This window comes from Tyto alba, unplaced genomic scaffold (genome assembly GCF_018691265.1).
Source record: "Tyto alba isolate M040663 unplaced genomic scaffold, T.alba_DEE_v4.0 Super-Scaffold_14, whole genome shotgun sequence".
Lineage (NCBI taxonomy): Eukaryota > Metazoa > Chordata > Aves > Strigiformes > Tytonidae > Tyto > Tyto alba.
Genome location: NW_024881276.1, coordinates 10176349 through 10203756, shown reverse-complemented (window position 1 = coordinate 10203756; position 27408 = coordinate 10176349). Strand labels below are relative to the sequence as shown.

At 41.7% G+C, this 27408-nt stretch overlaps 1 protein-coding gene across 2 annotated transcripts; it reads right to left on the bottom strand.

Annotated features, from left to right (window-relative positions):
* Positions 1-18943: 18943 nt before the first annotated feature.
* On the bottom strand, positions 18944-25673 carry LOC116958811 (toll-like receptor 7). Of its 2 annotated transcripts, XM_032986957.2 has the most exons (3): positions 25464-25673; positions 24028-24082; positions 18944-22537 (listed from the first exon to the last, which is right to left on the bottom strand). In XM_032986957.2, exon 3 carries the CDS (start codon positions 22520-22522, stop codon positions 19397-19399), a length of 3126 nt encoding a protein of 1041 aa, XP_032842848.2. In that variant the 5' UTR covers positions 22523-22537; positions 24028-24082; positions 25464-25673; the 3' UTR covers positions 18944-19396. The 2 variants fall into 2 exon arrangements, with proteins under 2 accessions (XP_032842848.2, XP_032842847.2); XM_032986956.2 differs by lacking the exon at positions 24028-24082.
* Positions 25674-27408: the final 1735 nt, after the last annotated feature.

The following is a 27408-nucleotide window of genomic DNA, read 5'->3' as shown; positions in this document are numbered from 1 at the left end:
GAACACATAAACTCCTAGACTCCTAAAACTCTTCAAATTCTGATAGTAGAAGCTGGGAAATAAATTAATATGGATGAATGGCAGAGGGGAGAGAGAAAGGAAGCCAAGGGAGCAATAAGCAAAAGCTTTAATAAAAATGTTGTTCTAGATACTTACACAGCAAGAATGAACTAGTGGAAGAACATAATCTCCACTGAAAATCCTATAAGATCTAGCAAAAAAGTGCATTTGACGCATCAAAAGAAATGAGTAGAAGTATTCTGTTTACAGAATGGTCTGTAGGATAGGTGAAATATATGTATAAATCTCAGAAAAACAGAAGATGAACATTCAATCTAAGTACAAAGCTGTCTAATCGAGCCGTCAAAAAAACACATGCAAGCAATTTGTATTCTTTTCACTACCACCTCATTAACTGGGTGAGTTCTCAGCCTAGGCTTGCTCAGGACTCAGCAGCAGAAGTTGTTCTCAACTGCTTGCTCCTTAAGGTGAAGGCTTTTCTAAGCATATCCCCAGGACTGATGCTGATGCCACTTACCCAGCAGTAAAATTCACAGTAGGTGTGATTTCTGCCAGGCTCACCCATGTCTCCAATTCCCAGCGTCACTATTGGAAAATAGACATAGAACCCTTGAGCCACTGCTGCGGGCTGCCCTCCCCCTGGCAGTGTTTGGCAAGGAGGGGCAGAGGCACGGGCAGCGTGCCCGTGGGCAGCCCAGGGGATAAGAGAGGCAGCCGGCACAGCTCCCCCCTCGGGCCATGCTTTAGTGCCACCTGCCCAGGGTGACCCTTCGGCCACGCTGGCTCTGCTGTCAGCCTTTATTGACTTGTTGCAAGAAGAGACAGGTTGGTTCTAAACTGGGGGAGGTTCTGCCAGAGATGAATATTCTGCTAAACTGCTCAGAAGATACAGAGTGTTTACTCTGCAAAGGCAGACGATTCTGTCACTGCACGCGCCTGTTCCTCTGCGTGTCTTTCCCCACATTGGATGCCCATAGCATAAAAAGGATGCATAAGCTTATAGAGTGACAGTCACTCTGGTTATTCAGTAGACACAGACATAAGACTTTATTGCATATGGACACAACTTTACTGGCTTGCACCTAAAGCAGAGGTATCTCAGAGGTGATTTAAAGGTGTACTCTTTGGGCTCAAATCCTTAAAAGTACTGAGGTGCATAAATTTACATTTCAGAGGGACTAGCATACTGAGTGAAATCCAAGAGCTAGTTCTTGGGCACTTAAACTGCAGCTGTGATGTAAGCACCAAATTCAGCAGAGAGATCCAAAATAATCTCTTCTCGCTTCCAAATGCTTCTCCGGCATCTCAGATTTTTGGATGAAAGAAATCTTGTGGACCAAGGCACATTGCCTCAGCTGGACAGACCACCTCTGTGCTAGACTCCTCTCTGAGGCTATCAGGGAGCCAGAATTTCAAGTGTCATGTTTTGGTCTCTTTGCTTCTATTCTCTCAGAGCACTTTGACAGCATTTTAGGAGAGCAGTGAGGTAGTAGACTTTCTGTTTTGTTTCCAACATCAGCATCCTTCCCATCTGACAGCTGCAGACCTAGCTTAAGGAGGAAGTATTGTTCTCTGCAAATACCTCCTGGGAGCCGTTCGTAAATAGCCCCTGGTGGCTCCAACCTCCATGTGAGTGGTGAAGAGTGAGCAGCACTGTTCTTTGTGGGATGGTGCACTTTTTATTTTCTTAAAATAAGAAAAACATATGCCTAAAAAATTCATTAACACAAATGAAGCTATTTGAATGTTCATGTAGAAAGGCAGGCTTAACTATTTGAGCAGTTGTTTCTTCACAAGAAAGGCATTCTGGCTGATCCAGGTTTGCTACTTTGTTTAACAAAGATAGAAAAAGATTCACTTCTTATTTCTGTTCAGGCTCAGCATTTGAAGTCAGTAACAGAGCTGATACGATAGTGGAGTTGTGGTGACCAAGATTCAGTTCCCTCCTCTGCATATGAGTATGTCAACACACAGCTCTCAGAAGTGAAGGGTACAAGATATTCTGAATTGTTCCTGAATAGCTGCTTCTGCTCCCCTTGTCACCAAGTAATTTAATGTGATATATTTCTGGAACAGAAATATCAGTTTGGGGGTTATTTACTTTCCCATTCTGCACAGACTTTTTCGAGATGTAAAACTAGGATATTTCATTTCGAAGTTGTCACAACAAAAAGTTTTCTCTCATTTCAATTTTTATCTTTAACATCTTCTAGCTTATTGAACAAAGTTCATAAACCTGATGTGCAGACAGGTATTCTGAATACTTAACCAAATACTCAGCTGCTCTAGTAACCCGTCCCACTCTTCTGTACCTTTTCAGTTCAGACAACATTAGGGAAGTCACGCTTTGCATTATAAACCAAAGCAGACACTGAAAGCAGATCTACCAAATTTGTATTCTGATGGGAGGAGTGTTAACACTTACCTGCTTTCTGTGGGCACAGGATTGTATTTTCATACTATTAAAAAATATTCTGTGTTGCTGATGTCATCACACAGATTTGAACATGAGCTATGGTTTGATGAAGATGGGGTAAAAAATTGCTTTTCAGTGTTTGCTTATAGTGTGAGCAGGTGTGAGGGAGGTTTATGGCAACAGGAGTGTCTCAGCAACAGTGTTCTAGCCAAGCAGAAAATAAAAAGGACTGTAGGAGATATTTATATTGAGCTTATTTTTGTAATTTTTTTCTGGTTTGGGGTTAGTATCGCAAATCCTGCTACAACATAAGATGTTATTAAATAATATTTCAGAGCTTGTCTTCTATTTCCTATACAAATAAGTACTCATCATTTGCATTGAGAAAGGTGTGTGCCAGGCTAAAGTAAGAAACGCCTGTGATTTCATGTGTTCCATGCATCTGCAATTTATAGATGATCCTGAGTTTTGTGGACATGAGCTATGGGAAAAAACTTGAAAAGATGGTTCAACAAGTGCGGTCATAATATGCCCTTAAATAGGGCAAGCTTTAAATCAGCAAAAAATGACAGCTGGTTTTAAATCCAGAAATTGTGGAGCCTAGTTCAGTTAGAGGCAGGTTTCAAAAAGTGTTTAGAGACTTTAATTTATCTGGGCTTACGGAGGCATTTGACAGCTGCCAGTGCAATTCACTCTGGAACATCTTGAAGGTCTATTGCATGCCAACAAAGTCAAGAACCTCATCAAAGTTTTATGCCAAGGTTCTGCTTGAACAGTTAAGGTAAATGGGAACTTTCACAAATGGGTTAATCAAACTTGCCTGTCAAACACAGACTCATTCATTCAAAATTCCTTTGTCAGGTAATGACTGTATTACAAAAAGATGAAAAAAGAAGTTAAAATTATATGAAAAAGGCATGGAAAATCAGAAGAGCTCTGTACCAGAATATTAAAATGATACTGTCAACTCAAGCCTTCTAAATTATAATTATAGAAGTATAGACAAAAGCCCTAAGGGCTTTCCCTCCCCACAAAAATAGACAAAGGTGCAAATCAGCTAGGGGAAAACATACTCCAGAAATGGACCTACTGAGTAATTGAGCTGCTCCCACTGTATGGCAGCAGGAGGCAATGCCATGCAAGAGGTGAGCCAACTCTAACTCACAGGAGGATGCCAATCAAGAGTGGTCACCTGAAGAAAAGAATGTCAAGTACCAAAGTGGTGGCTGGCCTTCAGCAGCTTGAACAAATTTTCATCACCAATAATCTAGGCCATACGTGTCCCAGGTTGTCCCTACCTACAACCAGGAACAGGTGTGCTCCATAGTGTATCATGTACCTTCCCACTCCAGGTCTGAGGACCTGAAGGAGAGAGGGCACTGATCCTCCTTTTCTGGCTGCAGTTCTGGATTTCCTCACAGTGGGAACCTGGTGGTGTGCAGATGTTGTGTATACCCAAATATTCCCCCCCCCCCCCCCGTGCAGTCAGGATATGGCCATCACAGCTTTCAAGAAGACCATGATACAGACAAAAAATGGATCTCAGAATAGGGACTGCCCACATGTCCCTTGTTCAAATGCACACGCTGAAAACACAACAAAGGCAGAAGAAAGTGTCTAAATGACCTTGAAAGCAAATGCTTCAGAAAAGGTCTGGAAATTAGACACACTAACTGTATAAAGAACATCAAGACTCAAAGGAGATAGCAACAACTGATCTCCAAAGTCATTCAGAAAAGGAAGGAAGCGTGCTGTAACTGTATTGCAGATGAAGCCACAGCAGCTGCTAGAAAAGGAACTGACTGGACAAATAAACACTTTACTAGACACTAGATTAGTAAAATACATGCAATTCCTCTTAATCTAAACAACTAGCCAGAAATTCAAGTTTTGTAGATTACTCCTGATAACAGGAGAACCTGATGTTTGAGTCAGGCATTTTTTTATTCTGATTGTTGTGCAAGCTTTTATTCATATGAATGGAAAAGGCCTTGTTTTCTTGGTCACAACAAAGAAAGTGGTCCTAGCCACTGTAGATATATTCCTTTTCTCAGCAAAAGTGTCCTCTTGTCCAGGACCTGCAAAGACTCTTGCTGGCTCCTTCCCCATCCAACAATGTTGGCCTTGCTGCCTTTTCAGACTTCTACAAGCTGTCTCACACTGCTCAGCTCTCCCTCTCTCCATCATGCACTCTTGCATGGGGAGACACCTACCTGCTTAGGACTATACGCAGCAAAGCATCTATTTCCAAGTAGTTTGAAAGTCCTGAGCTGCCTTTGCCTTTCTTGTAGACATCAGTGATGGGTGGTTGGAGAGTGCAATTTATGTGCTGACTTTCAGGAAAGAGTTTGAGGACTTCTTGTAATCACTTTAAATAAAGTGATGATGCCCAGAAGCTTCAACAAGATGTAACACAGACTGCAGTAACAGATGCCTCTGACCTTGTCTGAGACACAAGGATATCTGATAGTGCAGAAATTCACTGCTATTAAGCTATCTAAACATTCAGATAGATATCAAGTGGGATTAACAAAAATGCTGGCACCTACATTACTTTATAAAGCTTCCCCTCAGGAGCTTATTCAAAGACATTGTAACAGAGAAATAACCACTGACTTCATTAGGATTCACTGTAGATTAATGCTGCACACTTCTTTGCTTCTCTTTGCTGTCCCTGTTCCTGTGACTTGAATTGCTCACTCCTGGCATTCCAAAAAAAAAAGGATAGAAATGTTAGCAGAAATGCATGGGAAATTGAATACCTGTCCTCCTGGTTTTGACAATGTCTGTGCATATCAACAATAACAACAACAAAAAAATATTTTTAAACGTTAACAGAATTTTTCTGTTCATATCTTTGAAAGATCAATATGCCTCAAAAAAAGTTATCTAAACCAAAAGTAAAATATTCCAGCTTGTTTGAAGAGGAATAAACGTGTATGCCACTTACGTACAAAAGTGGTGAAAACTCACTAATTGGAGTAGGCTGGATGAAAAGCTATCCCATGTTCCTGCAGTAAACTTCATGTTCATGGAAACCAGGTGTAAGGATTTGATTTCTACAGCACTATAGAATATATAAAATCTGCCTTCAGTAAATATTTTCCATTATATCAGAATGTCTGGTGACAAGCAGTTAACGTCAAAATCTCCTTCTCTAGCTGTCCTAGGCACCAAACCAAATACATTAATTAAAACATGACAGTATCCAGCTACCTGAAGAATAAATAAGGACACAAGTTTTTTTTAAGAGTATGTGATTGTATACTATCTGAATTGGGAAGTGAAAGAAAGATTATAAGGAAGATGGAATAAAAAACTAAGAAACAGGAAACAGTTATTTTACAATTTTGTAGTGTTGGAGGGAGGGGAAGGAAGATAAATTGAAAATAAGTGTATGTCACATGATTGGTCTGCAGTGGTGAAGAGATAATTTTGAATTTAAAAGAGCTTAAATGTGTGATTGTTGAAGAGGAGCACTGCATGTAGAACAGCTCTGAATCAGACCCAGTGTCCACCCCAAGCTGGTTGCTACGGGCTCTTACCCACAGGTTAGTTAGCCTGACTGAAGAGCTATTTCCAGCATCATCTCTACTTGCAGACAGCGGAGAGGAACTGGCCGCAAAAAGGTTGATCTCAGGAATGGAGAACTGCTGTTTGCAGGCATGTCCCAGCACAGTGTGGGGGAGGCAGAGGCTGGCCATAAGTGGGGGAGGGATCTTGCTACTAGAAAGAAGTAAGGTTGTCAGTCAGATAGGCTTGTGTCTCTTTGGTATGCCTCCTCGATTGTAAATATATGGACACCAAAAATATTCTATAGTCATGTGGGTGTTCTGGATGTGCACTGTCCCTAGCCAGCCTCAGATGCACATACGAAGTGGTGCAGAGCAGCCAGCCAAATCTATAGCACATGCGTACAGCATGCATGTGATAACTGCACAACAGCTCAAATATCACTGGAGAAACATCAGATTTCCTGAAAAAAACCTCAATATCTGATCAGCCCATGAGCAGTAATCCTGACCCACCCCAGAAGTATGCACTGAATGTGTTTGGGATACTCACTACAAGGCTTTGCACAATTGGCTTGGTTGAAGATTTACATTATAGATGTTTGCCAACTGTCAGCTGTGAACAGGCTTAGCAGTTAACCTTAGGTGCCCATGTAAGAGGTAGAGTGTGCTGCTGATGTAGGATTCATTTGGTAAAACACAGATGCCTACATCTGACAATTTCACAAGTCCCTTTGCAGTTGGTGGAGACAAAATGGCAATTCTGAAAGATCAGTCTTCTACTAAAATAGGCATTGGAACAAGGTAAGGTGACTACAGTGACTGCTGCATACAGCAGTCCAACAGGCACATGTCTGAAAATGGCAGCATAAAACTTCAGCAAAATGGAAATTTATGACATTTCTTGGTTGGGTTTTGTTTTTAATACTAGTCTATAGGATTGAGTGGCCAGTTAAAAAAGTTTTAATAACTCCCTCCTGGCCAGGGGTGCCTCTGGCAGCTGCCACAAGGCCATGGCCACAGCACCTTTCACACCTTTCTTGTGGGTGCAAACACTGACTTTCTACCACTCAGACATGCTGTGCCCAGCTGCTCGCCATGGCTATACCCAGCTCCCAGACTTCCCTCTGAGCAAAGAAGGACCCATGTTTCCCCCTTTCCTCCAGGCCAGATCAAAGCTCAGTGCTTACCTGGTTGGTCACCGCTGCCTCTTGGATGGCCTATGCAATGTGTCCTTGGTTGACTGAATTCATGTAGATGGTACAATTACAGTATAGGAATTTTGGTTTTCTGGAGTGAAGGGGTGCAATGAAAACAGTTCCCTTTTGATTTAAGGGAGCTTGTATTATTTCCAACAGGAATGTTGTCTTGTCTAAGGCTTGCAGTTGATTACAAATCAACTCTAGATATAGTGAACTGCAACTTCAGTAGTTAACTCAGTGGAAATGTTAGCAATTTTGCTATGTTTTGGAATCAGAGTGTGAAGCAGCTGTGTGTAATTGTATAGTAGTCTTTAACTGTATAGCCATCTGTAATTGGTTCTGACTTAAATCAAGCAGCTACATGGATTTAAAGTAGCTAAATTTTTCCCAGATGACAGTGTGTACTCAGTTGTTATTGAAATTCACTTAAGCTCCTTGACAGATTTTCAAATGCTGTCAGAGGGAGATATAAAAGTCCATTATAAGAAAAGTTAAGATGTGTCAGATATTTGAGGTGCTTAAACCATTGTATATAATACACGTCTTCATTTCTGCATACACTAAAGAGATAATTCCCCCTGAAGACTAATTTTGAAGGGAAGAACTTCTTAGTTCAGATACTACCAATGTAGAAATCTCATTCAAGTTTAAATTTAAAATCTTTACTTCAGGAATTATTTCAATAAATAAGAGGTTCTCTTACAAACATGCCACCAAAAAATATTGTTTGTTATAGCCGAGGTCTAATACCTCAAGGTTATGTAATTCTTTAAATGGAAAATAACTGGTGAAATGCAATTTGTTAAGAGATATGTAAATATTACAGATTAAATGAAAAGATTAATTCAGTGTCATTGATGCTTCACTGGGAACGTTTGAATTCAAATTCAAACAAGCTGTACCCTGAAGGTCTTTAAACAGATTTGCACAAATGAAGAAAATATTTTTGAGACCCAAATTCGAGACTTTATGATATGTTTTACAATGCTGATTTTATGAATAGTACCTTTGTTTTTTTTCACTATCAGAACATGTTAGTGATGTATGTGATGTTGGTTTTATACTTCCAGCTGTAAAGGTAAACTATCGAGTCGCCTTTTTTCTCATATATTTAAGAAAAATAGTTTCCTTTGTTTGTGGGAACATTTTCTTTTCTTTCAGGGATAAATCTATGAAGTTATTAAATTCCTTAAGGACAGACATGTCAGGTTTTCTAATAAAGTTTGGACCAAGATCAAGGACATTTAGCTTTTAAGAATGAGTAGAAGTTTATGTGTGCTTTGTTGTGCTCTTTGAAAACACCCTTGATCATATAATGACTTAGACAACTTCCTCTAACTATAATTATTTTAGAGATGATAAGTGTTAGGAAAGGTTTCGATACTGTGAGTAGATTTGCTTCTGGTAATTCAAAGATAAATCCTGCTCCTCCAGAGCAGATGAACTCTGTACAGGGTCTCCAGAGGTATCACCCACGTGAAGAAATCAGGTGCAAAAGGGATGCATTCGCAGATCTGGCAGTTTCTGAAAGTAGAGAGCAGGTATTTGGGGCAGTCAGAATTAGTCTGCTTTGTTAAGGATGCATTTGAACAGGAGGGTTTCCAGAGCAAGGTTCAAATGGAAAAGTATTATTGAGGCACTATGACTCAGGTCAAGGTGCTGTAGAGGTGCAGGTAGGCAGGATGGCACCCAGGTCAGGTTACTGTGGGACACTGACAGCACTGTCAGGCTCATGAGAGTGGGCCAGCCCCAGACTCCTTGGGGAAGAGATTTTCCATAGTGGTCACCAGAGCACTGATACCAATCCCCACGGATGTCCTTCAAGATTGTGGCGCTGACAAAGTGCTGTAAGGGAGAAAATGCTGCTGGACATGAGCCTTAGCGAGGTAACAGTAAGTGGAAGGCTTCTGGGTACTATCTTCAGAAATCATTGCCATTAAGATGCAGTTCCTTCAACTTTTTTTAAACTTGAGAAAATTGCATTTAATCTATACAAAGACTGGAGATCTCTCCAGGATAGATTCTTTGGGTTTAATGTGCCAGTCCCAGTTCAGTATCAAAATCTGAGGGTTCTCAAAATTGCTAAAATCCTCTTGAGAAATCTCTTCAATACTCTCAAAATGTCACGATTTTAAGATTCACTGTTTCTCTGGTTCTCCCAGGCCTCACTTAAATGCAAAGCTTGATGATGCTCCTTTTCACATACTAAAATAAGGTATTAATCCTGTACAGATTATTATTACAGACCAAGCAGTGTGCTCATAGTGTCTATTAAAGTGACCAAGGTGAAGTTAGTTTTCATGCTGGTCATTGACTTGAGGGCAAAAAACTTGTAGGAAGCATTGGCATTAGCTATTGCAATCCTTCAAAGCATCTCCAGCAAATTAAGAACTAGCCTGAAGGACAAACTTTAGTAATGAGAATGTTATAAAGTCCTCTACCCTGATAATTCAAAAATTATTTACATTAACAGTTGGATCACATGCAGCAACAAACCTGAAGCATAATGCAATTCTCTAGCATAGCTGTTCCAACACAACACTGTCATGCACAGTCATACCTATTGAAAATAACCCAAACTACTTTCATAATTAACAAAAAAATATTAAGTATGGATTTATGCTGAAGGTGATAACTCTTTACTGGTAGAAATGACAAACAGGTGCTGGCCACTAATGCATTGTTTTCACTGCAGTGAAATGAAGGACTGTGTCTGGATATGCAATATAGATATGTGTCATCTGCATCGTTGTAAAATAACATGAAGCTGTTTCCTGGATATGTTTTCATTCAATGCATATGCATATGGCTGCATATATAATATCTCATATTGAATAGTAAACATGAGCAATTTTGTCATCTAAAATGAGGACAAAACATAATACCTAGAGAGAATATAGACAATTGAGATTAATGTAAATTTTTTTGCTCTGAAGAAAAAGCCCCCTTAAAAACAGGAAGTGAAAGTGAAATAAGGGAGGAGACCAATAAAATGTGTTAAGAAAAACAAAAAGTAAAGTCATTGTCTGCTTGATGGATGGGCAGGCATGTGGTGATCAGCAGGCAGAGGAATGTGAGGATTCATTAAGAACTCTCAACAATAGTCTTCCTTAAGAACAGAAGTATATCGAATTCAGATTCTAGTCATGCTCCAGTTTGTATTGCTTCATTCTGACAACACGCATTTTCCATTCATTTATACTATAAGATATTTTCCAGTCCAGTCTGTGAAAAATAGCTGCATCATATTACTAAGGCACAAGAGCTACTGTGCTCTGCTGTAGGCTTGACAACATATTGAGAGAGAGACAAGAAGACACAGAGAGAGGGAGAGAGAAGGAAAGGAGAGATAAGTTATCAGAAATTCTTTTAGTTATCAGGAGTTTATGAACAAGAGTTAATATACTTTTAAACTATTTTACCACCACCACCACATTATGCAGTATAAAATAAATCACAACAGATCACAGTTAAGGACACATAAAGGAAGACTTGGAAATGAGAGGGAAAGGACATAATAAATTCACAAGGCAATGAGGCATTAAGTGCTCTTTGCATGATACCCTGATCAGTTCATCTTTCATTTAGGTGGTCTTTGGATCTGCAGAATTTCCCTTGTCCTTCAATCCCTACTTTCACTCATCCTTCTCAAGCTTATGCTCAGTGAAATAGCAACCCAGTCAGAGAGGACTAGCTGGGAGGACTGCCAAAGAGGCTTAGGGTCTGTTGTGCCAAGTTTGCATTTAAACTCCTGGCTGAGCCCTCTGCCCTGTGACAGAATCAGAAAAATCTGTGTAGGTAGGTGTGAGAAAATGGTTGAGCCTGGTGGCCAAAATGGTGAGCTTTATCTTTCCCAGTGAAAAAGCACAGAGAACTTGGGAGTCTGTAGCAGGCTGTCTCATGAAAGGACAATCTGGACTGGAGAGTTCAACGGGTGGGAGCATTCATACTACCCCTTTCTAGCCCCCCAGTGAAGGATCCCACAGGAGGAAGATATCTCCCCTGCAACTCCCTGGGGTCAGCCTAGATACTCCTAGGGGGAGCTGGTTGGGGCAGGATTTGGATTTGGGCATCCTGAACTGCTCCCTCTTAATTTTGGCATGCAGCTCGGTTGACCACAGCGGGGGTGAGTGGAGCATCTGCCCTTTTCCTTTGCTGCTCTTACACTCATGGTATTACCTGCACTAGTTTGAAGTGTCTTACCATGAGAGACTAGAAAAGGAGAGCTTTTCTTTTTCTTTTTGAAAAAAAAGAACTCGCTTATCCAAGAAAAAAAACTACTTCCTCGATATAATTCAATAAATCACTCATTGCATGTAAAATTACTAACATAAGAAATAATTGAGAACAGTACCAGACTCAGACCATCAGATACTTTTTTTGTTCCTGAGAATAGAATACTACTTTGAGAAAATATGTTCCCTTTGTGTTCTTAGGTTCCTCTTTCATTATTTCTTTAGAGATAGTTATATACTTAGCTTGCCTTAAAAGTTCTGGGGTTTGAGTTGGTTGTTTTTTTTCTTTTTTTTTTTTTTCCCTTTCAATACATAAACCACGTTCTTTCTTTCTGTGAGATTTATTAACTGATTTTGGATTTTGGTATGCTTTTGACAAAAAATAAATGAAACTGGGATTGTTTGAGGAATCCTTGTTGTGGTCAATAACATTAAAAACTACTTAAAATTACCTTTTTAAAAAAAAATAGTTGGTTTTTTTTTTTTTTTTTCATGTACATATATATATGGGTTTATAGAAATATACATATATTTATATATAAATGCTCTGGGATTATTGTCTTTGTTCAAAAGACAGAGACTCAGAACATCTTAGCTGCTGCAGAACTGAGGTCCACCACAGCTACTCTTTGCAGAGGTGGTTGCTCTTCTTTCGTTGTCACCTGCAGAGCTTCCCCCCTTCTGGCAGGTGCTCTGGGACCAGGGTTGGAGCCAGAGAGGATGCACATCATCCCTCAGAGCCCATGCATTCACACACATACAGCCACATCAGTCTAAAGGAAATTCAAAGCGAAAAATGTCTGTAGTCCAGAAGATTAACTCTTCTGTCAGGCACTTTCTGTAACTGGATCTCATTTCAAAGCAGGGTTTCATTTACAGCCAGCCATGGGAAGCTGAAGTAGAGACTAGGAAGGAACAGTACAAAGAGGGAATCTGTTGTCTTTGATTTACTCCTTAAATTCATGTGGCAACTGTGACAGAGAAGTATTTTACAGACATTGTTCCTGGTCCTTAAGAATATGTTCTGGAAGTGTTGCTCATATTTGTAACATTATTCCTTTTCTTAAAGGGAAGAAGTGAGCCAAGAGGATGTGTAGGGTGGAGGATAAGTATTACACAACTAAAGTCATATCATAACTTATTCTTTATGTGCGTCACTTACTCTGGGACATGTTTCACAATGGTTACAAAACTTCAAGGTTTTTCTTCAAAGTGCAGCGCTCCCCTCTCCCAGCCACCACTGAGCGAGTTGGCATGCCCACCTACTACCATTGGCAGCACCCTGACCCTTCCCTCTCCCTTTCCAGACCCAACTGAGGTGCACATCAAAGCCAAAACCCAAGATGGTCATCCCCATGATGGGCTTCATCTTTTCTCATGCCAGATGCTAGAATGGGACTCGTGTGGAATTACAGGAGATATCCAGGATGAAAAAACAACAGACATGGTTCCACCAATATCACAAGTCTGGAAGCTAAAGCCATGATCAGGACTATGTATCTTGAACAAAGACACTTTCCCACCAAAACAAAAAAAAGCACCTCAGTTCTACAGAACTTAGTAGGGCTTCCTACTGTCTCATGCTTTGCACATCCGAATTAAGAATTTCTCACAAGGTACACATTTGATTCTCACTTTTGGTTATTTTTCTAATTAAATAATCCTGTGTATAAATAGCCTCTAAGTGCTCATTGACCAAGGAATGCATTCCTGTTGCTTTTATAAATTAGATATCCAGATTTCCTATTCAGTTTCAGCCTCAGCAGATGGACATAGTAGAAATGATTTGACTTCTCTGTGCTTTATTTCTTCCCACTTATACTCCTGGAGATAATGGTGGATTAATGTGTATGTCTTTCATTTAGACACACAATTTATTTTCCAAAAATAGGAGGCTAACTTCCATATATACTCAATGAAATTGAGCTTCTCTAGAAGCAACTGAGAAGAATTATAATCCCAATGACCTGAACAACTTGTTCAGAGCAAATGGAGAAATTTGGCCCATGAATGATTTTTTCAGATGAACAGCCTATTACAGATCTTATTTCTACAGTCAGATACTTTCAGAACAAGATTGAGAAAATTAAGACAGGAGTTATTCAGAAGACAAAAAAGTATGTTCACTGTTTTGGAGGGCCTATTGCCCCAAGATATGGTCTACTACAGACCAAGGGCTCCTGATCTTCATAGAGCTTTTTAAAGATGCTGTTATAAAGTTCCTTTACAGGATATCACATTTGCTACATAGCACCCCAGCTTCATTGCAGCACAAGGGCCTAAGCAAGCTAACGCTATGTTGAAATTAGATCTGCTCTGACCTGCAGAAGTCCCTTCTAACATCAGTTATTCTCACAGGGAGATACCTGCAAGTTCCTCATATGTCAGTTCTTAAAAATAGGGAGAACAAAGAGACAAACAAGGGGTTTATATTCATAAAAATGTATGCTATAAGTAAGGATGTTTCTTGCCAGTTTTCATTGATTATTCTTTTTGTGCCATAATAATGGTAGTAATGTAAACAGTGCATTTTTCTGCCAGTTCCACAAGAACTGTAAAAACTCAGTAGATCTGCCAATATTTCTATTCCTTTCTCTTTTTTCTCCTTCTTCCACTCTATGTGTGGTCTTTCCAGGCCACGTAGACTAAATACCAAGTCTAGTCATTGTCTGGTACAATTTCTGTAAGGAAACAGCAACTGTTGAAGAACAGCTCTGGTCATCACGATTGGTGTTTATAGTACTTCAGATATTTTGAAGTCCACATGACATGCTTATTCAAGACCAGTTTGCCACTGACTGCACATACAAGCCTGAAGCAGCAGTCACCTCACTTAACTGAAGGTATCCAGAACGCAGACTGAGATGGTGTGCTGGGTTTGTGTGTGTGGCAGGGGGTTTTGGTAGTGAGGGAGGGGTACAGAGGTGTCCCACCGTGAGAAGCTTCTCAAAGCTTCAAGTCAGACATGCTTCTGCACCAATGCCAAGACAATTAACAACAGTGTCTGTGCCTCTGATATCATATTTAAGGAGGGGAACTGTCCTGGGTTGAGTGAGTGGTGGAGTTTTTTGGAGGCAGGGGAGGGGGCTATCGGGGCTGCCCCCTGTGAGAAGCTTCTCGAAGCTCCCCCAGCTCCACGTCAGCTCCACTTCTGTTTGGGAAATTGAGCCAATCGGCTGCGCCTCTGCGATAACGTATTTAAGAAGGGACGTGGTGACGGGCAGTGGGACTTGTGAGGAGGAGTTGCTGCAGCTGCATGAACACCAAGGTCAGTGGAGGAACGGAGGAAGAAAGGAGGGGGGAGGTGTGCTGGAGCAGAGACCCCCCTGTATCCTGTGGTGAGACGGCAGGGCGGCCCCCCCCCGCCACCCATGAAGATCTACGGTGGAGCAGACATTGATTTACAGCCTGTTGTTCCTGCTTGCCTGATCAAGGTTCTGTGCCCGAAGAAGGCCGGGGTCTCATGGGAAAAGGCAGCCCCGCTGCTGTAATTCAGTGCTGGGAGGATTGCAGCATGCGGGGGAGTCCCACGCCGGAGCAGCTCGGGAAGGGCTGCAGCCGTGGGAGGGAATCCAGTCGGAAGAAGTTAGTGACCCATGACGGAGCAGTGTGGGGAACGCTGCGGCCCATGGGAGGAATTCAAGTCAGAGAAAGTTTGTGGAGGACTGTCTCCTGTGAGAGGGGGACCACGATGGAGCAGGGGGTAACAAGTTTTGGACACTCCCTTCACCGAAGATGAAGGAAGTGGCAGCACTGATGTTGTGGTTTAGGCCTGATTGACAGCCAACCACAATGCAACACCTCTCTCTCCCTTCCCCTCCGGCAATGAGAAGGGACAGAGAGGTGCTGCATTGTGGTTGGCTGTCAATCAGGCCTAAACCACAACAGGGATGCAGTCAGTGCTGCCACTTCCTTCATCTTCGGTGAGGGGAGTGTCCAAAACTTGTTACCCCCTGCTCCATCGTGGTCCCCCTCTCACAGGAGACAGTCCTCCACAAACTTTCTCCAACTTGAATTCCTCCCATGGGCCGCAGCGTTCCCCACACTGCTCCGTCATGGGTCACTAACTTCCTCCGACTGGATTCTCTCCCACAGCTGCAGCCCTTCCCGAGCTGCTCCGGCGTGGGACTCCCCCGCATGCTGCAATCCTCCCAGCACTGAATTACAGCAGCGGGGCTGCCTTTTCCCATGAGACCCCGGCCTTCTTCGGGCACAGAACCTTGATCAGGCAAGCAGGAACAACAGGCTGTAAATCAATGTCTGCTCCACCGTAGATCTTCATGGGTGGCGGGGGGGGGGCCACCCTGCCGTCTCACTACAGGATACAGGAGGGTCTCTGCTCCAGCACACCTCCCCCCTCCTTTCTTCCTCCGTTCCTCCACTGACCTTGGTGTTCATGCAGCTGCAGCAACTCCTCCTCACAAGTCCGACTGCCCGTCACCACGTCCCTTCTTAAATACGTTATCGCAGAGGCGCAGCCAATTGGCTTAAGCTCTAAAGGTCGTATTCGCACAGTCCACCTAGGAGAAGGAGGGGGAGTTGTGAGGAGGAGTTGTGAGGAAAACATCTATGCAAACACCAAGGCCAGTGGAAGAAAGGAGAAACAGGGGGGAGGTGCTGTTGCACCACACCACCCCCCCCCCCCCCCCCGCAGCCCAAGGTGAGATGGCAGGGCTGACCCTCCTGCCACCCATGGAGGTCCATGGTGGAGCAGAGGACAACTTGCAGCCTGTGGAGGAGCCCACACCAGATCACGTGGCTGTGCCCAAAGAAGGCTGGGTCTCTGTGGGAAGAAGCAGCTCCCACTGTTGTAGTTTGGCGCTGGGAGGACTGTAACATGTGGGGATGTCCCACACTGGAGCAGCTTGGGAAGTGCTGTGGCCCATGGGAAGGATTCAAGTCAGAGAAAGTTTGTGGAGGACTGTTTCCCAATTGCTCAATGGCCCTCTGGCCTCAAACCATGGCAGCTGGTCACCATGGGAACTCTTTACAGCTAATGGAGAGAAATCCTACTTTTGGATTGCAATTACTTTGACTAATCTTAAACCTTTGTGTTAGGATAAGTGATATTCATAAACTGTCTCTATCACCTCACCTCTGAAGGGAGAATGATGCATATACCTGTTAATGAAGCTGTAGATGTCTACATTTAGGTTAGCTGAATGCCCTTACCTCCTCATTGACCTCATACCAGATCACAAGATATACCATCATTAAACCCTGAAGAATAGAAACCTCAAGACTCTTCAGTGTTTTTTAAATTCAGACACTACTACACCAACCAGGCAAGCAAGCTCCAAGGTTAAAATCCTCATCCAGTTAAAGCAATAAATTATTTGTTTGAATCTGCAAAATAGTTCCTACCTTTTTAGTGGTGCACTGTTATAAAAAAAAATATTTCAGGAGGAATGGAGGGCATGTCTATTTAAGTAATTTCTTGGCTATAAATATAATTAATCTAAATTCAGATTGTTTTTCCTGTTCAAGACAGATTTAGATTAAGCTTGTGCCCAGTAATCAAATGCTCTTAGCTACTATGTACAAAACTACCTAAAAAAATCCCCAAACCCAGTTCTATGAGTACAGACGTAATCTTCAGTCTGCAAAACACACATAGTCCAAGACATTATATGGCCCCCTTCTATTACACCCTGAAGCATTCAGAGAGAAGGATGTAGACCTGCCTCAGCAGATTGGGGCCCATACCTCCTCCCTGAAGCATGGTAACTACCCAGGGGTGTCACAGGACACAGAAACGGAGTGAGGAGGAAGGCAGGCAATGTCTCCTTTAGCTAAAAAAAAAGAAAACTTGGTGTTTCAATCTTCCTTGATCCCTCTTTATTCCTCTGGCTGTGTTTTTTGCAGGGTAAGGATGCAGGTATCAGAAAGGATTTTGTCACATGAAAGCAGCTGTGGGGTCTTCTCCCAGTGATTCAGGCACTGGCCAAGGGTGCTGGCCCTGGCAGTGGGCAGTGCTGTACCAGCAGATCACACATTTCCCACTGCAGACAACAGCACCATTCACTGTTTCTCTTGGACATCCACAAAACTGTTGGTGCATCGTCCCTGGCCACTCTGTAGTCTTGTGCTGCAGCAAGTAGGTCTCTTGTCATACAGTGAACTTGGGCATTTGTATATATACTCATTGCTACTCACACCATATCCATCCTTTGGATGCTTCTCAGTGGAAAAGGAGAAAATACTTCTTCCATCAATCTTGGAAAGGCCATGTGACATTGTACCTTTGCCTTAATCTACCAGGCTGAGAAAGAGGATCTACTCTGGATAGAAATGGTGTGGGAAGGAATAGGGATATGGTGTAGGAATAACTGAGGAGCAGAGGTTTCTGTTTCAGCATTACCTTATGAAGAGAGTCATATTACATATTAATGCTCATGTCATCATATTTAGAGATACAAATTGTTTAGGCTTACAAACAGAACCAACAGGAATAAACATTATTAAAATGTATATTATTAAAATATAACAACTAAACTTACATTTTTTTCAGGCACTCCACTTTTTCCTACTTTTGTGTTTAATCAATAAAAACGTTGTGACAAATTGGGAGGAAAAAAACTTGTTCTATGCTATACTATTATATGAAACTTGTTTTCATTGTTTGTGTTTGTGTTCTTGTCTGTCTAGTTGCCTACAATTAAATCAAAAAGGGGCCACTTAAAGAAAGGACCAGACAGAAGAGGTAGCAGAGGAAACAAAGGAGGTAGCAGAAATAAGCAGGTTCAAAGCAGTTAAGAGTGTTGGTTCCCCATGGGCGAGAGATGTCATTAAGACTTGTTGTCAGAAATGAAAAAGAACTTTGAGAGAGAGGGGAGAAGCTGTCTGGACTGCGATGCAGACAGAAGCACCTGCAAGGTGAGAGCGCGCTGCTCCTCCCGCAACGGAGAACATCAGCACAGCAAGCAGAGAGCCCGCCTGTGCCACACACAGAGGTTTTGGCTACCATTACAAAAGGCTACAGCTGAAATACTGTCACATGCTTGATGAGGCTGTGGTGTGAACCAGAGCAGGGAACAGGCCCAAATGTTTGTTTCTGAGCATTGTTTCTTCCCTTTTTCAGGATGTCCCTAAAGTCAGACCCATTCCCAGCTCACATTTTTAATGGTGCCCCAGCAGCTTCTATGGGAGAGAGACCTGCCTGGGGACTAATGAGACAAAGGAGGGCTTGGCGCTGATCATAAAATAATTCTCATTCTATCCCCTAGACATTCTTCAAAGTCTCTTCTGATTTATGAGCTGTTTGACAACACAACAGTGGGAGAGATGCCATACCACACCCAAGCCCCTGACAGCCGTTCCACCAGAACTCCCTTTCCCGGTCGGTTAGGACTGTTGCCCACTCAGACAGAAGCTCTGGGCTCAGCAGCTGTAAGCCTGAGATGAAAAGATGATCGTTCTTACATTTTTATGACTCCTAAATTCAAAGCATGAGCTTTGCTTTGGGTATTTGCTGAGCTGAAAGTGACGGCAAATGCTTTTCTTTCTTGTCACAAATACATAAAGAACAGAAACTATAATTTTCTATTAAAATCACATTTACTCCAACAGTGATCTGAACAGCAGCAACGTTAGGCACAGCCAAACTCCTCCCGACAGTCTGTGTGCTAGAGTAAGCTGAGCAAGTGTCTCCCCCACACTTGACCCAGCCAGAGGAGCTGCTGGAGGCCTCCAGTGAACTGGAAGCTGGAAGTGGTGATTCTGAGCTAAACCAGGGACTTCCAGGGGGTAGTGCATCGCCTCTTGCTGTGCAGCAATCAGTGCCAAGCAAGGTGCGTGTCAGCTAAACATCTGTGCTGGCAACGGTTTCTGTTCAATCTTGTCATGGCAAAACAAGTGAACTATCAGCTTTGGGACTCATTGTGCATTTCTCTTTGAGCTATGACATCACAGTTCCCCCGATCTCCTCCACGCTTCACCAGCTTCTGCAAACAAAGCGTAGGACCTCTTGCTCACTGTGCATCATAACAGTATTTAGAGGGAAGGGTAGAGCTAGACAATTTCTTGGAGTAGCTTGTTGTCAGCCAGGGTATTGCTCGTAGCTATTGCGTTTTTCAGGCACTGCCAGAAGTAAGGCTGAGATCGAGGGTTAGCCGGCCATTCCAGGACAGAACTTCTGCAGAGCCTCTTCCTCAGCCGGACATACCGGGACTTCTGCAAAACCTTCTCGAGAAATACCAATATAATGACGTCCATTTTTTCATCTAGAAGGCGCTGGTGGGCCATGTAAAACGTTGTCTTGAAGGTGCCGCTTTTAATATACTTGTTGGTCAGCACAAATATGGTCTTTTTGCTCAGCTGGATGCTCTGGGAAAGGTTGTCAAAGACTGGCTGTCCTGGGAGCCAGTCCCTTTCTTCCAGGCATAAGTTGAACTGTCTGGCTTTTTGGTCTTCCAGCCTTTCAACCAGTTCTGACAGCACCCACTCATTCACAGCGGGATCTTCATTGTCATAGGCAACAAAAGCATCGTAGCAAGCCTCTGGCAAAGATAAACGCCGATAGCCCTTCCACTTGGCAGTGCAGTAATGGTAACTATACCACACGTCCCAGAAATAGAGATGGCTCGTCACTGCGAACACCATCAAGCCTAGGACACTTGAAGCTGACAGAGCATACAGGATCAAATACGAGGTGTCCAGCTCACAGGTATACAGATCCAAGAAAACTACGCTCCTCCCTTTATGTGCCCCTGGGCCAGCACAGGTCACGTCTGTGGCCAGAAGAGGGATAGTCACTTGAGTCTGATTGATCCACCAAACAAACCACACGGCATCACAATTGCACTTGAAAGGATTGCCATGCAAAAGCAGCGTCCTTAGGTTGTTAATGATGTGTTCAGGGAAACTAGATTTCTTAATTATTTCAATCTTGTTTGAGCTGAGGTCCAAGTATTTCAATTTAAAAGCGCCTCTGAGAAAATGTTTGGTTAGCTGTTGAATGCGATTGTTTCGGAGCATCAGTTCTTGGAGCATTGAAGAGCAATTGGACAGTTCTCGGGGAACGGTAGCCAGAAGGTTATTGCTGAGGTCCAGAGTTACTAGTTTCTTCAGATAGTGGAGCTTTCCCCAGTTGAAACTCTTCATCTGGTTATTGGTTAAGTTGAGGATCTTGAGCTCAGGAGGCAGAGCTTCAAAAACACCATGAGGCAGAAAAGTGAGGGAGTTGAAGGAAATATCCAGTTGTTCCAGGCTGGTCAGGTTCCTGAAGAATGACAAGTATCTTGCATTCCCATCCATCCATAGTACGTCTAAACGATTTCCTCTGAATTCTAAAATGCGAAGAGATTGACTTTCCATTCCTGTGCTAATAGAGGTAGAAATCTCATTCTCATTCATCATCAACTTCTTCAGATGGGCCAAGTTTTTCATAAAATTAAGCACATGAGTAACACCTTCTGCCAAAAAATAATATTTGTTATTGCTCAGGTCTAGAATTTCTAAAAGTGCTAGCTCTTTGAAAGCAGTTGAGTATAGCAAGTCAATCCTGTTGTTAGAAAAATCCAGATATTTCAATCCAGACAAGTAGTGGAATTCACTTCCATTTAGAGTCTGACTTATTGCATTATCTGACAAGTTGAGGCATCTGAAGGAACTAAGTTCCCGGAAGTCTGAGGGGTTAATAAAAAAAAAGTTGTTTCTGCTTAAATCCAGAGTTTCTCCATATTTCAGGCACTCTTCTTTAACTGAAGATTGGTAGGAAGCAGCCTCTTTGTCTTTGGACCTGCAACTTCGCCCATACTCATCATACCTGAAATAATGCATCTCTTGCAGCACTTGCCTGTTGTATTGCTCTACTGAAATCCTAGGATCAGAGCAAAATCCATAGAAGTTGCTTTCACCTGAAGATGGAGAAATTTTATTCACTGAGAGGTCTATCAGTTTAAGAGCTGGGAATTTCTTGAACACCCTCAGGTCGGCAACTTTAATAAAATTAGTCCCAAGATCCAACACTGTTAGATTTCTAAGACCCAGCAACGGATCTAGATTTCCTTCTCTCAGTTCTTTAAAGACGTAACCCCTCAGCCTCAGGGTTTCCAGGTTCAAGAGGGAAGAAAATGTCTTAGACAGATTCAAGGATGGAGAATACATCTTCAGTTCAAAGTTAAAGGACAGATCGAGTTCTACTAGGCTGGGGATAGACTTCAAAAACAGAGCATCTCCGATCTCCTTTATGAGGAAATTTTGGGAGAGGTCAAGCTCTTTGAGATTCTTGATGTTTTTAAACCAGCTGCTGGGTATACTCTGAAGAGAGTTACTGTGAAGTCGCAAAATTCTTAGATTTATCAAGGAATAAAAAGCCTTTGAATGTATCTCAATTGTGCCCTTGGGGCAGGGAACACAAGGATATGGGGCGTTATAGCAACGTGGGCAATTACCACTTAGATCAAGAATTTCTAGGTTGTGAAGGGCACTTAAATCATGTTCTTGAATCACCTGAATCATGTTATTGTAGATATACAATTCCTTTAGAGTGGATGACAAATTGGGTGGAATATGAGTTAAGTTGTTAGACTTCAGGGATAGTATTGTTAATTTTTCCATCTCCAGAAAGGCTGTTCTCTCAATTTCAAAGGAAGCATTGCATGGATTACGGTAGTAACAGTTCTGTCCCAGATACAATACTTCTATGTTTCCTAGCTCTGACAAATTGGCTTTTTGGATAGAGAAGATATGGTTGGCCTCCAGACTCAGCAGACTTAAAGAAGTAGGAAGGCCCCGGGGGATTTCAAACAGCTGGTTTGCGTCCAAATACAATGACTTCAATCTTGTCAGGGCAGCAAAACTGCCATTCTCAATCTTTGGTCTCATGTTGCACACATGATCTTTGGGCCCCATTCTGACAGGCATACAGTTACATCTGAAGTCAATCTCCACAAGGTTTTCAAGATAAGCAAAGGGTGTTGGATAGATATGGTGTATATAGTTAATACTCAGAGTAAGGTTGGTAACATTTGCAGGGATCCCTCTGGGGACTTCCATGAGACGCCGATCGGTGCAGTCCACTGTCACAGTGCCTTCAGAGGCTTTAACATCACAGGGTAGACTTTTGGGAAACCAAGCTGCTGACAGCAGCATCGGAAATAGGAAGAGCAAGACCAAGAGCGATGCATTTGACATCTTTGCACGAGGTGCCTAAAAATAAGGAAATAGGTTTTAATTTAATGCACTGAGAACATCTCATAGCATTTCAGAAAAAGCATGTACTGGGTCAGACCAAATATATAGCTAACCTCCGGTCCTGTCTCTCATACTGCCTAGAAGTGGATGCGCTGGTAGGGGATGGCAGAAGTTAGGATTTCCTCAAAGGCTTTCTTTACTTTCTTATCGCTAAGTATTGTACTGTTAAGATAAATATCAATCTCCAAACAATGAATCATTAAAAAAAAATATATATATCTACTGAAAAATTAACGAGACAGGTGATTAAATGCTATGTTTCTGTGAAATTTCTTTTTTTTAAGGGGCAACAAGTGGTGTTAAACAACCAGAAGATTGAGCAGATTGCCATTCTATAATAGCATAAATGAGCAATGTTAATTTTTCGAAGCATATGAAAAGTAGAGAAAATCTTTTATCCCTTAAAAGCCAGTATAAATTTTGAAAAGCACACCGACTAACTGGTGAGTGCCTAAATTGAATTTCACATTATCATAAGGATTCTTCCTCTAGTAAGTGTTATAATGGATGTATGGCTGAACTAAGCCATTCAATGGCTATACTGCCACATGGTTTAACAGCAGCTTGCACTGCTACTGTCCAATAAGGACAGAGGGCCGAGGGAGCACTGTATCAATGTGTGTAAAATAAGATGCATGTAATAAACTGTATCAAATTGTGTAAAAAAAAAAGTGTAAAAAAAGAAAATCAAAGACAAATTTAAGATTGAGCACGTCCCATAACGGAATAATAATCAGTAAATAATCAGAGCCAAAATCCTACAGGTGTTTAAGGAACCTTCCAAGACACACTCTTGGTCATCCAAGTCTTTGTGGTCTTGCTTACTTTATAGGTTTGTGTGTATTATGGGAAGACCAATAACCTTTTACTACTTCATAAGATACTAGTTACTTCCTCAGCAGCAGTCAAGGTCAAAGAAACCCTGTCCCTCTGGCCAGGGGCAGGCAGCCAGGCAAGCAGGCTGCCAGCCTTGGCTTGCCTAGCACAGGCAGAGGGGCCCTGACCATTTTGCTGCCCTGCACAGCTTCTTAACTGCCCGTGTCCAGTACCAGTCAAGAGATTTAAAGACAGTAAAAACCACAGGAGTCAACATCATCATTTCTCCTGGGAAAACTCCGTGTTGGAGATGCATGGCACACAGAATGCTCTTAAACAGCCAGGATCAGTTATGCACGGAATAATACTGACTAAATGGGGATAGTTGAGCAGCTGAAAAATCAGATAATTAGGGAAAGTCTTCAGGCTACACAGGGAAGTTTTTTTCCTTCACTGGGACAAAAGAACATATAATGATCCACTCAAATAGCATGTCAAAACACTGTTGAGAGTTGCCTAAGACATGTCTAGTTGGTGACACAGACTCGGAGATTAATTGAAGCTTCCTGTTGTACTCTCTCTTTACTTAGACCACTGTGTCTGTGTATATCTTTGTGTTTCCATGTTACCTTAGAGCACTAATGCTGACAGTATTCACTGGTCATACTCCAGCAGCCTGTCTCCCTTTAAAAAAAAAAAAAAAAAGAAGGAAAATGTAATTACAAGCATCCTTTAATGATTTGCTCAACCAAATTAAAACCCTCTGTCCAAGCACTAGAGCAGGACCTGGGCAAGGTGAGAATGCAGTCTAGATTGCCACAAGCTATCTACATAAACTCAGACTTGGCCACTGCAGCCAGACACCTAATTTTAGGCAGTTACCCAAGTTCCTCAATTCACTGCCATCGACGTGGGCTGCACTGACGTTCAAGAGAGAGTGCTGAGAGAGGGGAGAGAGGCCCCTCTGCAGGCACTGCTCGACTCGGGAGGTGGAGGGAGCTCTGCCCGACTACTCACCGAACAGAGACTAACACTGAAGGTTTAGGTGCCTAAAATCAGGCGCAATGAATCTGGGCCTTAGAAGTCTTCATGAATGTGTTTCTAGATTTCTTAAGAAGCTAAAAAATGCCTCTTGAGACTTTCACGATGCTCAGATTTTGAACTATCATGTATTACAGTATTTTTAGGAACCTAAGTGGTGTTGCAGATCCAGCCTAGTTCCTACCATCTTTGTGCTTCATTTCTTTGTATCTCCTTCTCTTTCCTGACACCCTTTTAATGCATTAGCTCTCTTATTTGTAAACTGTTGCATTCTGGTGCTGCGCCTAACTATTCGTATGTGTAACATCTTGTGTCTGTTATAGTACCAGAACAATTTAAAATGATAGTTTTAATTAGAAGGAACAAGAAGTGCTGCTTCTGCCATGTCTTTGCAATGAGAAGCTAGTTTAAAGGTACAGCTAGAGTATATGCATGCGAACTGTCCTTTTCTGCGATCTGTGCTTGGCTTTATAAGAAGTTGAAAAAGCAATAATCTGCTGGTATTAACTAGCACATGTACAATCCCCTAATGAAACATACAATCACAGAATGGTTTGGGTTGGAAGGAATCTTAAAGATCATCTAGTTTGACCCCCGCTGCCATTGGCAGGAAAAGCTTATACTAGGTGTACAGTACTCTTAAAATATTCAGCAACAGTATTTCTAGGTGTTTCTGAAATATCCTTTTTTTTTTTTTTTTTTTTTTTTCTCTAAGGCTTCCATACATATTTTAAGAGGCAACAGGGTGAAAGGCTAGAGAAAAAAACCACCTCATAAGTTACAGCAATTAGTAAAGACATTATTATACTTGTTCTGTAGCACAGTAGTGCAATTAAATGCTAGCCAGTTACTATTAGCACAAATAAATGCTTTGCTTTCATGTCACTATGTATTGCAGCTTCTAACCACAACAGTAAACTGGAATATTTAGAAAGCAGAGAAGGAGCTCATGTTCTTTAAAGTCTTCCATAACAGTTCCAGTCAAAGAGTCTAAGAGCAAATTTAAAATGAAAGTTTAACCTACCGTTTTCTGTGTGCTTGTAGGTCTGGCAAATTTGTTGCTGGAGGAGAGTGTAAATCAGAACATTAGAAAACAGCATAAACGAGGTTCCTGGTGTTTCAGATCAGGTGCAGAGGAGAGTAAAACATGACATAACTCACTCAAGACAACAGCAGTAATCACTACTCTATCACTACTATTCATTTGAATTCCAAAGGAGGAGAATTGCAAAATACTAGACGAGAGAGGGTTGAGATTAATCATCTAGGAGTCAAATGTATTATGTAAGGCTAACTTTCACATGAGGCAACTATGGTTTGCAGAAGCTCAAGTTCCTTCTTTATTTATTTCTTTTTTTTTTTTTTTAGTCTAAGCTACACAAATAGAGAGATGGGAATTCTTAATTGAACTGCAAAAATATTTTATACTTTGAAGTTCAGTAATTTTTATAATTTTATTTGGGGTTCGTTCTGTTGCTAATAGCTTCAAGGACTTGTATTTTAGTAAGAATCATTTGTGTTCTGATATAAACACCCAAATCTCTTAAGCTGAATACTTTGTGGAAGAAATGTCCACTATAGTGAATGAGAACCAAAATAAACCAAGAAAAAAAGAATGGTGGTAAGGGCATAGGAAACAGCATGCAAAAAAATAAAAACTGTGCAGGAGAATGTAGAAGGGACAAAGTTAAAGATGGCATGGCTGGATTTAAGCTGGTGGCAGTGCAGCATTTCACGGTCCACAGTGTCTGTTCAACAGTTTCTTACTTAGAAGTTTCTATGCTGAGCAGGACAGACTAGTCCAATGTTTAGGATATTGATTAGGGGATGTTGGTTTTGTTTTTGTTTTTGTTTTTGTTTTGTTTTTTTTCACGTACTCTTTCCCTACATATTTTTCTTTACACTTTAAATAGCAGTTCATAATTTCTCTGACTGTGGTGGAGCTGAGGAACTCATTTTGGAAGACGGGAACCTGAAGAATGAACAGGGAAAGACTTTGCAATCATACTGTAAAATTCCCTAGTTTTAGTGGCTGAGTCATATAGACATAAACAAAAGCAAGAAAGTGTACAGCATCGTTACTCTTTCAATCAAGGCCTAGGAAAGGGCTCATTACTTCACTGTAGGTTCAGGACTATATTCCTCACCTTTGGGCCTGATTACTACAAGTACTGTAATAAAGTACAATTCCTATGCTATTTACTGGTAACTGGATTTTTCTTTTCACACGAGAGGCACTGAAGTTTCCATTGGAGTTTATTATAAGTGACGCAGACGTCTCACTAAAATCCTGCTGTGTTCTGCAAGGCCATTCAATGCATTTTGGGTAAGAGGCAAACCTTCCTTGCCGACACCCTACGCTGGCTATGCCACTCCAAATATTTCCCAGATTGTATGTCACCAGAAGAGAAAGTTGTCTTCCACACATTTGTAGCTATTCACGTTATTGTAAAGCAAATGTGCTTACATTACAAATGTGTGAAGTGAGAGACTGACTTGGCACAAGCTGGACAGTGAAAGCTGATTTCTTTGAGCACCTAAGCACATTCCTGGCATATGACACTGGAACATCGCTTAAACATGAGATGCTTAGTGCCCACTTGCTTTGGTTGTAAGAAGGATTTCTAAAGCACAGCATCCAGTCACCCAACCCTGTAATTTTCCACAGGTGTTCAGTGCCTTTGGACATCTTCCTTGCAAACAATATCTACAAAACTCAGAAATTTAGCTCTACCGATGCTTTGCCTTTTCTTTTGGACTAAGGCTAATTTTATTTTTTTCATATCAGGAACTCACTGTCACCCAGCCAAGGACACATGAGTTTCAATTCCGCGCAGAATGAAACTGCAACTTGAGCTGAACAGTAATGAAATGCAGAGTGCTTTTTTGCCTTTTTTTTTTTTTTTTTTACCCTAAGAAACGTGGGAAGCAAAATACAGCAGTATTTGCCTTCAAAAGGTGGGGGCTAA

What these genes read in the sequence shown, in the direction of transcription:
- LOC116958811 (XM_032986957.2), bottom strand. Translation starts at nt 22,522, where the DNA reads ATGTCAAATGCATCGCTCTTGGTCTTGCTCTTCCTATTTCCGATGCTG.